Here is a 15,130-nt window from a genome sequence, read left to right as displayed (position 1 = left end):
CCACGGTAAAAATCCAAAACTGCCCCTACCATCCAGAGATGCATCTCTGGACGCACCTTCTTTACACACACCTTCAGCGCAAATGGATGAGATACCCTTATTTGGCCAAAATTTAATACGAAGATATATCTCCATATACCATAAGGGTGAGTCCGGAGATACATCTCCGTAAACACCATTAATTCATAATTCAGTTGGTGGCCCAAAGATGCATCTTTGGACGCATTTTATGCATTAACTCGTGTCAGACCCGTCCCTCTTCTTCCTTCATTTTTCTAAATACTCACTAAAAAAACTCCATTTCAGCTTTTTAGCTACATTTCAATTTCAACCCCTATTTGAGGAAGTTTCATTTAGTCCACTCATTCCTTTATACTTCATTTGCTGCAAAGTTACTAACCCCATCCAAGGTTCTCAACCACAATTCTATTTTTGTAAGTTTATCATTTTATTTTTTATTTATGTGTTTTAAATGATGTTTTAGGTAACATAGGTTGTTTAAGATGCATTAGATATTTGTACAATCAGAATAGGTATCTAATATAGACATGTATTGACATTTGGTTGGAGGTTAGGACAACAATAGGGTATCTTCCATTGTTGGAAAATCACGAGTTCATTCGGAGATGTATCCCAGGAATATGTTTGGACTATTTTCGAAGATGTATCTCCAGATTTGTGACCTGGTGCATTTTGGTTGAATTTGTTTATGCGTGTTTTAGGTTTTATTATTAGTGTTATGACTGAAAACAATTTGGACAGAATTAGGCTCATCTGTGTGTTCCAACACGTATTTGTACGTCGTGAGAGGGCTAGGGCCAAGGGCAGGGCCATAAGGCCATGAGTTGATGATACCTCGTTTGATGGTTTACAAGGTCGATGTTCACAACCATTCGGTTCTACTTCCCATAGTTGCATGTCTCGGGCATCTACTTCACGGGGCCACAATTCCCTTGCTTATGAAGCCCCCTGAAGCTCCTGAAGAAGTCCCCGAAGCCTATGAGGCCAATCAAGAGGAACTCGCTTCTGATTTGGATGTCCATGTAGATAGTTATCGAGGAGGTCCATTTTACACCCGTTTACTTCATCTCTGTGGAGACCATGCTACTAGGCATGTTTGGGAATGAGAGGTATATTTATTTACTTTTAGCATTAGATATGGCTTAAACTAATTTAATCGCAATGGATCGTGTTTTTTTATAGGAGCGTCAATGTTTAAAATTTGTAAACCACGGAAGGAAGATTTTGGATTTGGAAATGCTCGACGGTGATTGGTTGGGGAATGATATTAGCTACTCTAGTGTTGCTAGTTTATGTGATGTTACGCGCACTACCATAAACTATGGCATGCATGCAACATTTGCAGAGATATAACATTCAGAGATTTTGTCTTTCCACCTTCCTATTGGCGAGATGATCATCACCCTGGATAAGTGTCGTGCCTTATGCATCTTCCCATCAGGTGAAAATTACTGGACCACAGAAGGTTCGGTCAAGAGTAAGTCAGCGAGTGGTTGGTTACATATTTTGGGACTGACCCAACTAAGGCCTCAAATGAGGTAGCTGACACCAAAGGTGCTCATTCTAGATATAAATTTTTGGGAGAACTTTATAAATACCTCTTGCAGATAGCCATGGATGCAAAAGGTATGCAATTTGAGTACCACCGGCAGGTGTTACGTCTTGTTTCTAGTTGGCACGTCCATGTTTGTGGGCAAAAGTGCAACCTACATCGATGTGATCTACTTTAAATACTTCATCAACTTGACAATGATTCCCGAGTACAACTGGGGGCACCTGTTTGGTCTACTTGCACTTGAAGCTAGGCGAGACTACAACAAAGATTGGCCATGTGTTACTGCATTTTCCCCTCTCAAAGAAAATCAAGCAATCAAGCCATTCTGAATGTATCTTAACTGCCATATAGCATATGACATTGCCTTCTGCCCATACGGTGGTCATTGTTAGACGTGTCAGTTGACCTCATTTTATTACACTCTAGATGGCTGGCACGCACAGGCCAGGTCTGATGTATTCGTATCTTCCCGAGCGAGTGATGTATCAGTTTGGGTATTTGTATATTATTTCGAGACACCCTTATGAATCTGCTCCTTCCACCGTGCGTTATAGTGATCTTAATGTAATACTCGAGGATTTCGATAGTCATTTGGTACCAGAGGAGTATCGCAGGGTGCTAGTTCCTGTATATTAGGCTTATGCAGATGACTATATGACATGTTTCAATATGGTGTCACACCCTATCATGATATCAGATGCTCTTGGAAAACCATATATGTCATCTAACCAGGAGGTACTTAGGCTATAGATGACCACACTTAGGACGTAAGCAACATCTGTCGGCGTATTCTGGAAATGGAGAGATCGGGCATTGGGGCAGGACTTTTTGAAGTAGGCAGTCCCTTGGCCCTCGTAGAAAGCTTTATTGCCGAGTCACGAAATTCCTTGCATTACAGACGAAGAAGTCAGGGGATACTTAATAGGTTATGTTTCGTTGTATTGTTTTTTGTATGTTCGAAACAAGTTATGTATGCTCGATATATTTTGATTTTACTTTAATTAATATGTGACTTTTTACTTTGATTTTACTTTAATATAATTTGGTTTAAAAAATTACAGTGTTGGGACAATATTGCTGCCTTTAGACCATTCAGGGGGTTTCTGGAGATGCATCTCCGAAATATTCTCTGTGTGCAATAAATAAGTTCCTAATATCTTTTAAATGACTTTGGGCGGTATTTTGAAGATGCATCCCTGAATACATCCAATAAAATTTACTAAGATTCATTCCGGATCATATTTTGACAAAAATAAAGTGTATGTAAGAATTACGAGAGTTTGTGTGATCTTAGAAACGTCTGAAGATATATCTTCGAATAACGAAAGATCATTTTTAAGTTTTTAGAGGTGTTGGATGCATCCTATAAAATGGAAAGAGCATTCCCCGATGTTAATTGTGTTAGTCGTAAATCCTCATTAAAAAATAATTAATCCTGAATAGCTTCCCAAAAAAAATTGAGACAGCTACTAATATATTTAAATATTACACATTTTTCTTATAGTATCAAATCCGCAATTTGATTCTTATCATCCCCTTTTCATTTGGTATAGAATAATGTGTAAGAACCTTACATTATCAAAGTTGGTGACTTCTATTCTGAACTTTGTTGATAATAACATTCTTAAGCTTGTTTACTTTCTCGCGATTGTCATACTCAAAACATTTTAAGTTTGTAACCTAATTAATTCAACAAATGGTATTGACAAATTCAGTATGACTCAATGAGTATCAGATAATTAAAATGAAAAAAAATGTAAATCCATTAATCTAATTTGAAACTTAATCTTACGGTTATAGAGAGATAAGGGGATTTGTTGGTTGGGAAACAATCTGTTTTGCAATTTTTTTCGGATTTGTTTCTCTTGGTTATCAGTACTCATTACAAGGCGGCGGAGTTAGGTTTTTGGAAAGGGGATTCTTGGTGTTGGAACTCTTTTTTCTCGGGCTATTCCCTTAGTCGGGCAGCTGCGATTCAATTATCTTATTTGTTGATTCTTCATTCGATGCATCATAATCGAGAGGATATCGATCGGTTTGTTTGGTGGAGAAATGTTTCCGGTTATTCGGTAAGTAATGCTTATGATGCTTTAATTTTGAGTCTTACTTCGAATCTGGTTGTGAATCACAATAGAGTTTTGGCTTTTTTCCGTTTATGGAAGGCCAAAGTTCCGAGTAGGATTTACCTTTTTGGTTGGAGGTTGATTTGGAATAAGCTTCCTATGAAGGCGAAATTGTCAAAGCATGGTATTTTAGTTAACAATAATTTGTTGCTTTGTCCTTTGTGCTTAGAGGTTTAAGAGGATTTAGACCACCTTTTTGTTAGTTGTGTGTTTGCTAAGTTGTGGTGGAATAAATTGTTTACTTTGCTCCGGTTGGTAAATGTTCCTTCGGTTGATTCTATTTTGGAACATCTTCTTTGGTTGGATTCTTCTTGTAAAGCGGCGTTTCCTTTAGATTTGGGTTGGTTTTTTGGTTTAATTTTTTATTGGATTATGTGGAAGTGTAAGAATGATGTTATTTTCAATAGTCTAGTGGTGTCTTGCTTTGATGGTTTAACTTTGATTAAATTAATCTGTTGAGATTGGTTATTAGTGTTTTTCAAGGGTGTGTAATGGATCTTGGGAGGATTGGTGCATTGATATAGGCTTGTTTTAATTTGATTTAGTTTTGGTTTGTTGGAAGGTTGGGGTTGTGTCCTCTCTTTTTTCTCTTATTGTATTCGAGTTTTTAGCACCTCCAATGTTTTTTAATGTTACACTGCTTATAAAATAAAGAAAAAATAAATCTATAAACCAGAGATTTTACAACCACAATGATCAACTCAAAACTAAAGATGAATGGACGAGAGTTTACTGATATCCTTCTCTAACTCTTTTTTATTACTTTTAGTTTTGATCATTAACAATTTTTCTCTTTTTGATTACTTTTTAGTTTTGATCATTAACAATTTTTCTCTTTTTGATTACTTTTTAGTTTTGACCATCAACAATTTTATCGCGTATAACATTGCTATATATTCTTCTCGTTCTTTTTTAAGTATCATTTTAAAGAAATTTTTATTTAAAAAGAGAAAATAAATAAGGATATAATAAAAAAAATAACTCTAAAATTTCACTCTCTTAATTGAAGAGAAGAATATCCAACAGGGAATGAAGAGAGGAATGAAGCCGAATAAAATATGAAATTAAAAGGAAATGTAAAAGGCACGGGATACAATAATACTGGAATCCAGCACTAGCAGTATCAAACTTGAAAGCCAATAAAATGGATTTATATTGCATTGAATCTTGCATTTTACATTGTAAATGGATCTTATTATATATTTAATTAATATTACAAAACTTATTATATTAAAAATAAGTAATTTATAATTAAATTATAACCAGTCTTTCTATCAAAAAATAAAACTATAATGGGTCCGACCCCAATCAAACCCTTGTAGGTTATGTCAAGGCAAGTTTTAATTAACTTTGTTTTAAGTTGTCAAGCATTCACAGCCAAAACTAGAAATGAGATGACAAAGAGAACTTCCAAATGATGAAATTTATAGTTCATATAATCTAACAAGTAAAAATCATTGTAGGTAAAAAAAAAAAGCTTATGAGAGTACAATTATAACATCACAAGTTTCAGACATTGCACTAATCAAGTTTGAAACATCCATTTTTACTACTCTTCCATAGCATCTCCTTCAATTACTTCAACCTTCTCCTTCAAAGGAGTAATCTTTGTCGAGAGAACCTCTGCAATAGAAGTTAACATAAAATATTAGATTTATTTTAACATTAAAAATATAGATATTAGATATTTTGTTTAAGCAACAAGTAAAGTAGGGAAGAAGAATCGGACTATCAATTACTGATAACCTTCTCAAAGTCGGTAGAATTCTATTTTGTTTAAATTTAAATAATGGCATGCATGTATATCATCCATGCTAAACTATAAAAGACTCTTCCACATACATATGGTTAAGTTCAATTAGCCTCCTTGTATTGGGCTACACTCTTTCAATGTGAATGGAACCAGATGAAATAATTGGGTAGCCTACTAAACATGTTCACAACCAGACCTTCCAATTCTCATAGATTATATAAGTGCCATAAGTGGACTGCTCATTCTTTTTCAACTTTCTTCTACTTAACATTAAATGGTTTCCCCTTCCCACGACACTAATTATGTGCTATCATTTTTTCTGCCATGGACTTATTATGCCCCTCTACAAGAAACAAAATGGCTCTTCATATGCAAAAAAGTTATTATACAACATGGTTCTTCATAAGTGGAATTATAGTAATCGGTATCTCCAAAAAGAAATTTGACTTTGTGCAACCTTGACTTGTCTCTAGATGATTAATAGCAAAAAGAGCCATGACTTCTTTTAAATAGGACAAATAATGGAGAAAAAACAAGTACAAAAGCTGCTTAGTAGCAATAGGATTTACTGTGGCCAAGGTTTGATTACACGCAAAAATTCCCCTCTATATAAACCTACTACTGTCAGAATCATCCTTACTTCAGCTCTCTTTCTCGCAGTTGACCTACAAGCCAAATGGATGTGAATATCACTTTCCTAAATGGTGTTTTAGATGGATGAGTGTATATGGACTTAAGGAGCACAATGGCTCTTACAGAAAGTAAAGGATAGTCCAGAATTTGAGGCTCCTACCATGGAAATATTCTCCTAATAAACTCTTAGCAATTAACCAGTATGACTTACACTACACTCTCAGCCACAAATATATTTTCCTTCCCTGTAACTGAACTCCTAGAATCCAACTCCACATTATAACCAACCCACTCTCTATCTCTCTGAGTGGGTCCTGGATATTTGGGTAGATCAGGAACATACCACCTTCCAATACTGATAGATTATATCAGTACCATAAATAGACAGTTCGCTCTTTTTCCCCTTTATTCTACTCAAGAATATATGAGTTCCCTTCCCACAATAATAATTATGTGCTGTATCCTCTTTGCTGACATGACACATGCCCCAAAATAAAGGAATAAAATGTTTCTTCATATGCAATAAAGTTATAATACAACATTCTTCGAGGAAGACCCAGAAAAACTATAAGAGAAGTTATTAAGAAAGATCTTGAGATAAACGATTTTGATAGAAGCATGGTCCCTGATAGAACATTATGGCGAAAGTTGATCCATGTAGCCGACCCCACCTAGTGGGATAAGGCTTAGTCGTTGTTGTTGTATGGTTTTATTCATTATTTGAAGAAACGTGATATACTAAATGAGATGTGAACAATTTGCTTGATGATCACGGTGGACTTCTTGAATTGGCAAAGTTGTCTCTTGATACTGGACTAAAAAGCTAAGTAGTTTTGGGTGATGAGAACTTGGTGGATGAAAATGATACAGTTAGTATTAGATGAAAAATAGCAAAAAGAGATGTGACTTCTTTTAAGTAGGACAAATATGCGAGATAATCAAGTGCAAAGCCAGCAAGGTAGCAAAAGGGTTTCACCAACAGACAAGGTTTGATCATACAGAAAATTCCCCTTGTAATTAAACCTAGGAATCATCATCACTTCAGCTCTCTTTCTCACAGTTGACCTCTAAGCCAAACGATGTGAATAACGCTTTACCAAATGTAGTTTTAGATGGATGAGAGGATAATTGGAGCAGCCCCAATGGTTTAAAGCAGCAAATAAAAGTCCAGTCTGCAGATTTTACAAGCCACTTTATGGCCTGACAGATGCTCTCAATGCCTGTTTTAAAAAGGCTGAAAAATTCTCTCTACTCACTCAGATTCACATCTAGTAAATGTGATCCATCTCTTCTATTTTTATCTACAGCAAGTCTTCTGGTATGTCTATTTGGTTGAACTTCTAAAATTGCATACTGGAGCTTTTTCCCCATTACAATTTATAAAAACACTCTAATATTCATTGTCTCCTCCTTCAGAACACCACATCACAACCCTCTTCCTTTATTTTGCATGATTATTCTCTCAAGCCCTTAATTTTTTTATGGATTCTTCTTTGATCCCACAACAGCGTGAAACCAATTTTTTCCTCCAAAAGCTTCCCTTTTTTTGGTACCGAAAAAATTTCCCTCAACTCATTGCTTCTCTGAAGTAAAACTCTTTCGTTGGCAACATCACATATGCCACTATTTTTTCTTTATCCCACTCCCAATTATTCTTTCTAGTTCTCTCTATGGCCTAGAAGTTTCTTTCTCTCCTTTCCTTTCATTTAGCAAATTGTGTCTTGGTTAAAGTCACTGTGCTTTCCAAAACTACCCCTTATTTTCATTTCCTCAACAAGCATCTTATAATAATAATAATAATAATTATTATTATTATTATTATATTACAAATTTATCTATATATACATTCATATTATTATTATTATTATTATTATTATTATTATTATTATTATATATATAAATATAAATTTTTTATCTAAAAAATTTATTCCATTCTCATTCAAATTAATTTTTCACTTCTATTATTTTTTTAAATCTATAGAGGGGTTGTTTCAGAAGAAACCAATAATAAGATAATTTTCTTTCGAGGTACTATTTAAAATTATATGTTAACGAGTAAGTTACAACATATTTAATCTAATATATTCAACAGTTAGAGGCGTTTCATTTATGTATTACGATGAATAGAGTAGTCGGTCATGTTTGGCACACAAGCAGATACTTCATTTCTATTTTTTTTAAAAATCTTTTAAGTTCACTTTTTTTCTGCTATTTGTCACAGCATCAGCTGGCAGAAACTGCAATAGCAAAACTTAGATGGTGTTGCGGTTTTCATACTGCACCATACTATGCACCATAAAGCACGTATGTATATAGTGCACACTATATTCACTCTCAATATTGACAATTGTCTCTGTAACAGGTTATGGTAGACTCAAGTGTAAAATAAGTAAAGTTTGCAACAAACCAGTCTTTTTGGAGAAGGTAAAGCCTCTTGGATTGACAAAAGTACGGGGATTTGGCTGGAGGTGATTCCTTAGATATTCCTTATGTCCCTGCGCAGAATTAATGAAGAATAAGTACACAAATTAGAATTATATGCATCCCTTCAAAACAACTTGTAAGATTTGGCACCAAGGACCTAACCTTGGTTATCACACAAACATCAACATTACTTCCACTTCCCAAGTCATTAAATATACCAGCACATATCGCCTCAACAACTATCTTAACGCCTTCGTCCCTCTGCACCAGATCAAAATGTTCAAAGAAAATGAAAATTTCTATTGAATTGTAATATCAAGACATGATTGAAGTTGCAAACACCATCAGCATCAACTACAATTTACAACAATTACAATGTATTCCCTCCGGACTAAATTAGAAGCAAAATTAAACTACTACACAAAGATTAAGGACACTATGTTAGTCAAGTTTAATTTAATTTTCATAAATTCGTTCGTATACAAAAAATAATGAAATGCATTTCTTAAACTACCCTTAATGGTACTTAATGTAGAGGCATCTCACATTTCACTTGCCTTGAATTAGGTAAAGGATAATTTTGGAATAATGACATTATATAAATCAGTTAAATTTTGTTTGTATTCAAGTTCGAGGGAGTACATCTTTATATATAGACACTTGATCAATATTAGTTTCATTTCATCCTATAAAAATGAATGAAAATGTAAATAAAACAAAATTTGATAGAATATTAAAGGGTGTCCTTCCACATAATCAACATAAAATTTGATAGAATATTAAAGGGTGTCCTTCCACATAATCAATATCCACAACAATAATAAAACTGCCCAAGGAGACTACTAGCAATCTCCACTAATTTTACACAGCACTTTATCTGTTGCTTTTCATTATTGATTTTTCTTCATCTAATTATTGGAAGTAAGGATGTTTGAAATTGGATTGGACTGGTTTAGAGGGGGGAAAGTATCTGATACAATCCCTTTGATTTTGATATTAGAACATAAAACTAGTTTGATTTTAAAATTAAATATGATCAGATATGACCCCATTTATTTCAGTTTGGATTGGACTGTTTTCAGTTTAGGCTATGATCTAACGTATTTTGCTTAGTATTTTTTAAGAAATTTATTTTTATGACCATAAAAAACCGGAAAAAAAAATGGTAGATAAATACATTATGACCACTCATTTAGTATGATAATTGTGGGTAAATGATTATGTAACATGTATCAATAGTACAACTTATTAATTTTTAGGTTTGGATTGAAGCGGTTTGCATCATAGGAACAAAAAATTGATCCAATCCGCCAAAAAAAACTTGATTTGGGGAATTTTCAATTTTTCAGTTTGTTTGATTTTTGGCGTTTAGGTTTGGTTGTTGCAGATAGTATTGGATAGGATATGAATGGCCCTAAATAGGAGTGCAATAAAAAGTTTGAATCGGATGGGAGCTCTTTGTTTTTTATACAGTACACTGTTGATGCAATATAGTTATTAATAAAGAGCAGAACTGAAGCAGGCGTATATTTTTCCTTAATATGTTTACTTACACTCAAGCTTTCCTTGTATTTAGACTCAAATACAGACATTGCAGCAAGAGAACCAGATCCCATCGTAGCAAATGGAAGGGTGTCAGTTGACCCATGTGGATAGATCTGCAAAAGATGAATACAAATAGTCATGAGAAATCCAGTTGTGAATTCCAAATATTAAAATTTTAAATATTAAGGGAAAGTTTAAACAATGAACTAACAGTATGTAAATGTGGTCCAGTGATGTCAACCCCACCAAGAACTAATGCAGCTGAGACATGACCTTGGTAACTGCACATATTTTGAAGTGTCAGAATCAGTGGTCAATACAAGGAGTAAAATCGCTTAAAACAGAAGTTCTGAAACTCAACTTGAAAAGGTGTCTCTTAAGAAGAGTCAGTGCGGTAACAACTCTTGATTCTCTTCCAGTATGATAGCGATGTAGTTGCAGCTGTGAGCTAACCATGTCTGCAATAAATAACACATCTCATTTTCAATGGTTTTACTATATAAACAAGATGAAACCAAGGCCGGATACCAAGCTTTCAAAAAAAATGAAACCTAAAGACTAATCATACGCAAAATTGTATACAGGATAAAATAAAAATGTGCAACAAGTATGCATTATTAAAGATACCTGTTACTGCCTCTGTATCAGCAGCAGTGCCTGCTCCACAACAATATATGTTAGGAGCCATATAATGAATCTTCTCACAATTTTTATCAGCGACAATGGGTCCTTCAGTTGCCCTGGTATCTGCTCCAAGAATGATACCATCCTGAGGCAAATTTATTTGTGGAAAACGTTAACATTCAAAAACCACACAAATTAAAATAAGTACACAGTAACAATAAAGCATGTGAAATGAGTGACAGTTCCAGGGAAAGTCGTGAAGAGTATAGATGCCATTGTACAACTCTGTATTTGTTGACCATTTCATAAAAATAAACAACCACTAAACAGAGGAACTCAATCTCAAATTTATGAAGCAAAAAGTGTACAATGAACCTCAGCTTTAGTATTATAAAAACAAACATAACCAAATGGAAAGTTCCCAAGCTAGATGACACAAAGTTGGCTAATAAATGAGTACTTCACAGCTAGTAATTGAGTCCAAAAAGATTTTGTGAAATATTTTCAACCGCTGGAACCAATCATTGCATTATCATCATAACATAAGCAAATCCTCCTTGCCACTAATACCTAAATTTGCTTAACTTTCCTTGACATACACAGAATCCTTAGAGTGCTATGCCAGACAAGAAATTAGCAAAAGCATATTTCAAGTCACTCTAGAGTCTAATCTAAGACTAAATTCCGCATTAAGTCTTTGGATCCATCAACCCAATGAGGACTAAACTCAAGATAAAGATGCAAGCAAACGAGTGAAAACAAATACTTGAGAAAACAACATAAACAGAAATTAGATTAAAAGCATTATCATTCAGACCTGGAAAACTAAACCAACAATAGTGGTTCCAGTCTTCAAATAAGAAGGGGGTTTGAGACCCTTCTTTTCCAGCATATCATTTCTTCTGCAGAGATCGAAACTGAACCCGCCCTTAGGAGGAACATCCAACGACTTAGTCATTCCCAAAACTTGAACAGATCCTGAAATCAAAAATAATAACTGTTAACAAAATCAAGCCATTTTCAAATGCTTCACAATCATTATGCAACACATAAATTAGCATAAAAATCGATACAATGTAACGCAGAATCACAGATTAGTGAACTCGTTAAGCAATACAAAACTACTTAATCAGATATAATCTGGAACTGGAGAAGTTAGAAACAATTAAAAATGAGGAAATCGAGAAATTAGGGTTTGAGATCTGGCAATTGAAAATGTGGAAACAGAGATCCAAAGCGGAAACTGAGGGGGAAGGGTTTTACAGAGAATAGAGCGAGAGAAAGGACTCACCGGAGGAAGATGAAGATGTGAATGAATCCGATAAGCTGTAATGGGAGTATCGAACTTGGTTCAAGGGTTTTACTAGTAGTATATGATACTTGTTGCTTTTCGTATTTCTCAAGAATAGTGTGTGTAGAAAATTTTTGGAAATATTATGTAATTTTTTATATGTGGAGTGTATTATTGATATTAAATATGAATTTTATGTAATTTTTATTTTAGTATATAAATATAAAACTAGTTTGGAAACGATATAAGACTAGTTTTTAAACGATGACTTTAAAATATATTCTTTTATCATTTTATGTAATTTTTATATAAATGATGACTTTTGTGAATTTTTTTTTTGAATATCCATATTTTTTTTAAAAAATTCAAAAATAACAAGTTTTTCAAAAAAATTACCAAAATGTTTTTTTTTTTAAATAACACGTTGTCGCCAGGGGGTGGCGACAACACTAAACCCACAATACAGTCGTCAGTGGGCCTGGCGAAGACGTTCACAATTTCAGGTGTTGTCGCCACCCCCCAGCGACAACACCCCTTTTTTTTTCAATTTTTTTATATTATTTTTTTACTTCTTTTTTTTTTAGTTTAGAAAAATAATATCAATAAATTAAAAATAAAATAAAAATTACCAAATACATTAGCCATTAATCATAATTAAAAAGGTACATTAAAATTAAAAACAACACAAAATACATTAACGATAATAATAAAATTCCTATTGAGCGCCACGTGGACCATGGTACGATCCGCATTCAGGTTGTCTAATAGGTAGAAGGGTCACGAGTTGGTAGTGCTCCCCTATTCCTGCGACGCCCCCCTCTATTTGGTTCATCTTGTGTTTGGGTCGACGGCCCCTCAATGCATTCCGGGTCTACAAAATCTGTGAGCCGTCCTTGACCTCTAGAATTCCCGCTATAGGAAAAGTGGGTGCCCGTGGCGCCGTTAAAGCTTTGTCTAGGTGGGTTGAAATTTCTCCTAGTGGGTGCGGCCTGGAAGTTTGGATTTTGGAAGTTGGTGGTGGATTCGGTTTGGTTAAAATAGATTGGTTGTGGTGGTGTGTTGAAGTTCAATGGTTGGTTGGGGTATTGTGATGTTGGTTGGTCGAATGTGTTGTATGGCGGGTATTCTTCTTGTATGCCTATGTCGGGGGTTAGTGGTGGTGATCTGGAAGAGCTCCCCACATGGAGTTCTTGGAAGTGAGATCTGGAAGAGCTCCCCACATGGAGTTCTTGGAAGTGTAGGTGGTGGGGTTGATTTTGTGGTTGAGTTTGGGATGGTTGTTGGTGGTGGTATTGTTGGGATTGTTGTTTTTGTTGTTGGTAAATAGGTGTTTGTTGGTGGATTGGTTGTTGGTGGTAATTTTGTTGTTGTTGTTGTTGTCGTGGGTAATTTTGTTGTTGGTAATTTGGTGGTGGTTGATGATGTTGGAAATATGGTGGTGGTTGTTCTTGCTGAAAATTTTGTTGTTGTTGTTGTTGTTGGAAAATATGTGGTTGTTGTTGTCCTCCAAAATATGGTTGTTGTTCTCGCGGGTCAGCCAAATAGAAAGGGGCAGACACAATCATTTCGGGATTTGTGATTGATCTGTACCAGTTGACATATTCAGCCGTTGGTTTCATTTCTTCCGGCGCCACAGGAAATTGTAAAACAGTGGTGGAACAACGAGCCCATATTTTACGCTGCTCTTTAGCAAACGTCTTCCAATTTTCTACGTACCACTGTTCGCTAACCTTCACCAGATGCCAACGTCCCAAAGAGTCAGGCTCAGGGGGGTCAGGGATACCTTGATGCATGCCGAATTGGAGCTTCACACAGTCACTTGGGTGCATCTCCACAGTGGTGAACCGTATGATGGGTGATTTTGCCGTCCAAACAGACGCCTCTTTAGGGTCGGGTACGTGGTCCAAACCCAAGTAAGGTCTCCAAATAAACTGCAACGAAAAAAATATTAATTTCAAATTATATAAGATAGTTAATTTTACAAATATATTTAGAAGATGGAAATTTTTAGTGGTATTACATCTTGGGGTCTTAATCGATCCAATAGTTGGCGGTAAAAAATGATTTTGTTTACTGGCGTATTGGTGTAGTCCAACCCGGTTGCATTAAACCTAAACACATTCAAAAATAAAAATCAATATAGTTACAATTAATAATAGAAAAAAATGCACTAATTAAAATAAGATCATTAAGTTACCTTGACGCGTAAGGGAAGACGTAAATGTGCGGATTTTCAGAGGCTAATACCGGCATTCTCCACCATCCCCATGTTTGTAGCAAGAATGCACATTCATTAAATGTACAACTATCCCTTTTTGCACATTTGCACAAGGAGCTATAGAGGTATTCCAACACCGCCGAACCCCAACTATACGTCTTAATTGCATCAATGTCCTCAAGTAGACACAAGTACATAAAATTAACACTATTTCCCGTGCCTTCGGGAAATAGAAACCTACCAAATAACAACATAATATACATTTTAGTTTTTTGTAGTTTACTTTCTTCGCTAGAGCCTTGATTCAACTTAAGGCCTTCATAAGCTTGTTGAAGGCCAACAAGCTTTATACCTTGGCCCCTACCTCTTTGTCGCCCCTCACCCTCTATTAAATCAACACCCAACAATTCGACGCATAGAGCGTTTGGTTGTTGGACATTTCCAAACACAGCTTTTCCATTTGTGTTGAGACCCAATAACATGTACACATCCTCTAGAGTAACGGTACATTCACCCATTGGAAGGTGAAAAGTATGAGTCTCAGGCCTCCAGCGCTCACACAATGCTAATATAAACTTCATATCAATTGAGGTACGTATTAAGTTCATTACCTTCCCAAACCCCGCACGGTCAAGATAAGGCACAATCCAAGGGCCAGGAGCATTTATCGGTCCCGCACGGATCCTAAATCTCGTGAAATCCTATAAAAAAACGATGAACCATAAGTATTTGAATGTTTGAAATTAGTAAATTTAATTAAAAAAATTAAGTGTTTAGACCATAAATAAATTGAATTTACTCAAACTTACATAATCGACGATGTTTGCAATGGTTCCTCGATGCTCTTGACCCATTGTTAGGAGAGACATTTTTGTTGATGATGAAAACTAGTTGTTCTGATGAAAGTTGCTCTGATGATAGTTGTTTGGTGATGAAGAAAATG

General features: G+C 35.1%; 1 protein-coding gene across 1 annotated transcript; it reads right to left on the bottom strand.

Annotated features, from left to right (window-relative positions):
• Positions 1-5,114: 5,114 nt before the first annotated feature.
• On the bottom strand, positions 5,115-12,124 carry LOC131633865 (proteasome subunit beta type-7-B-like). Its single transcript, XM_058904544.1, has 9 exons — positions 11,970-12,124; positions 11,496-11,656; positions 10,682-10,823; positions 10,416-10,512; positions 10,266-10,335; positions 10,063-10,167; positions 8,672-8,770; positions 8,493-8,580; positions 5,115-5,322 (listed from the first exon to the last, which is right to left on the bottom strand). Exons 2-9 carry the CDS (start codon positions 11,634-11,636, stop codon positions 5,249-5,251), a joined length of 816 nt encoding a protein of 271 aa, XP_058760527.1. The 5' UTR covers positions 11,637-11,656; positions 11,970-12,124; the 3' UTR covers positions 5,115-5,248.
• Positions 12,125-15,130: the final 3,006 nt, after the last annotated feature.

The sequence above is a fragment of the Vicia villosa genome, unplaced genomic scaffold (genome assembly GCF_029867415.1).
Source record: "Vicia villosa cultivar HV-30 ecotype Madison, WI unplaced genomic scaffold, Vvil1.0 ctg.001183F_1_1, whole genome shotgun sequence".
Classification (NCBI taxonomy): domain Eukaryota; kingdom Viridiplantae; phylum Streptophyta; class Magnoliopsida; order Fabales; family Fabaceae; genus Vicia; species Vicia villosa.
This window is presented reverse-complemented; position numbering and strand designations above follow the sequence as displayed.

Coding starts and splice junctions, on each gene's coding strand:
- LOC131633865 (XM_058904544.1), bottom strand. CDS start 11,636: ATGACTAAGTCGTTGGATGTTCCTCCTAAGGGCGGGTTCAGTTTCGAT. Junction 10,824..11,495: donor TTGTTGGTTTAGTTTTCCAG/GTCTGAATGATA, acceptor AATTTGCCTCAG/GATGGTATCATTCTTGGAGC. Junction 8,581..8,671: donor ATGTTTGTGTGATAACCAAG/GTTAGGTCCTTG, acceptor AATTCTGCGCAG/GGACATAAGGAATATCTAAG.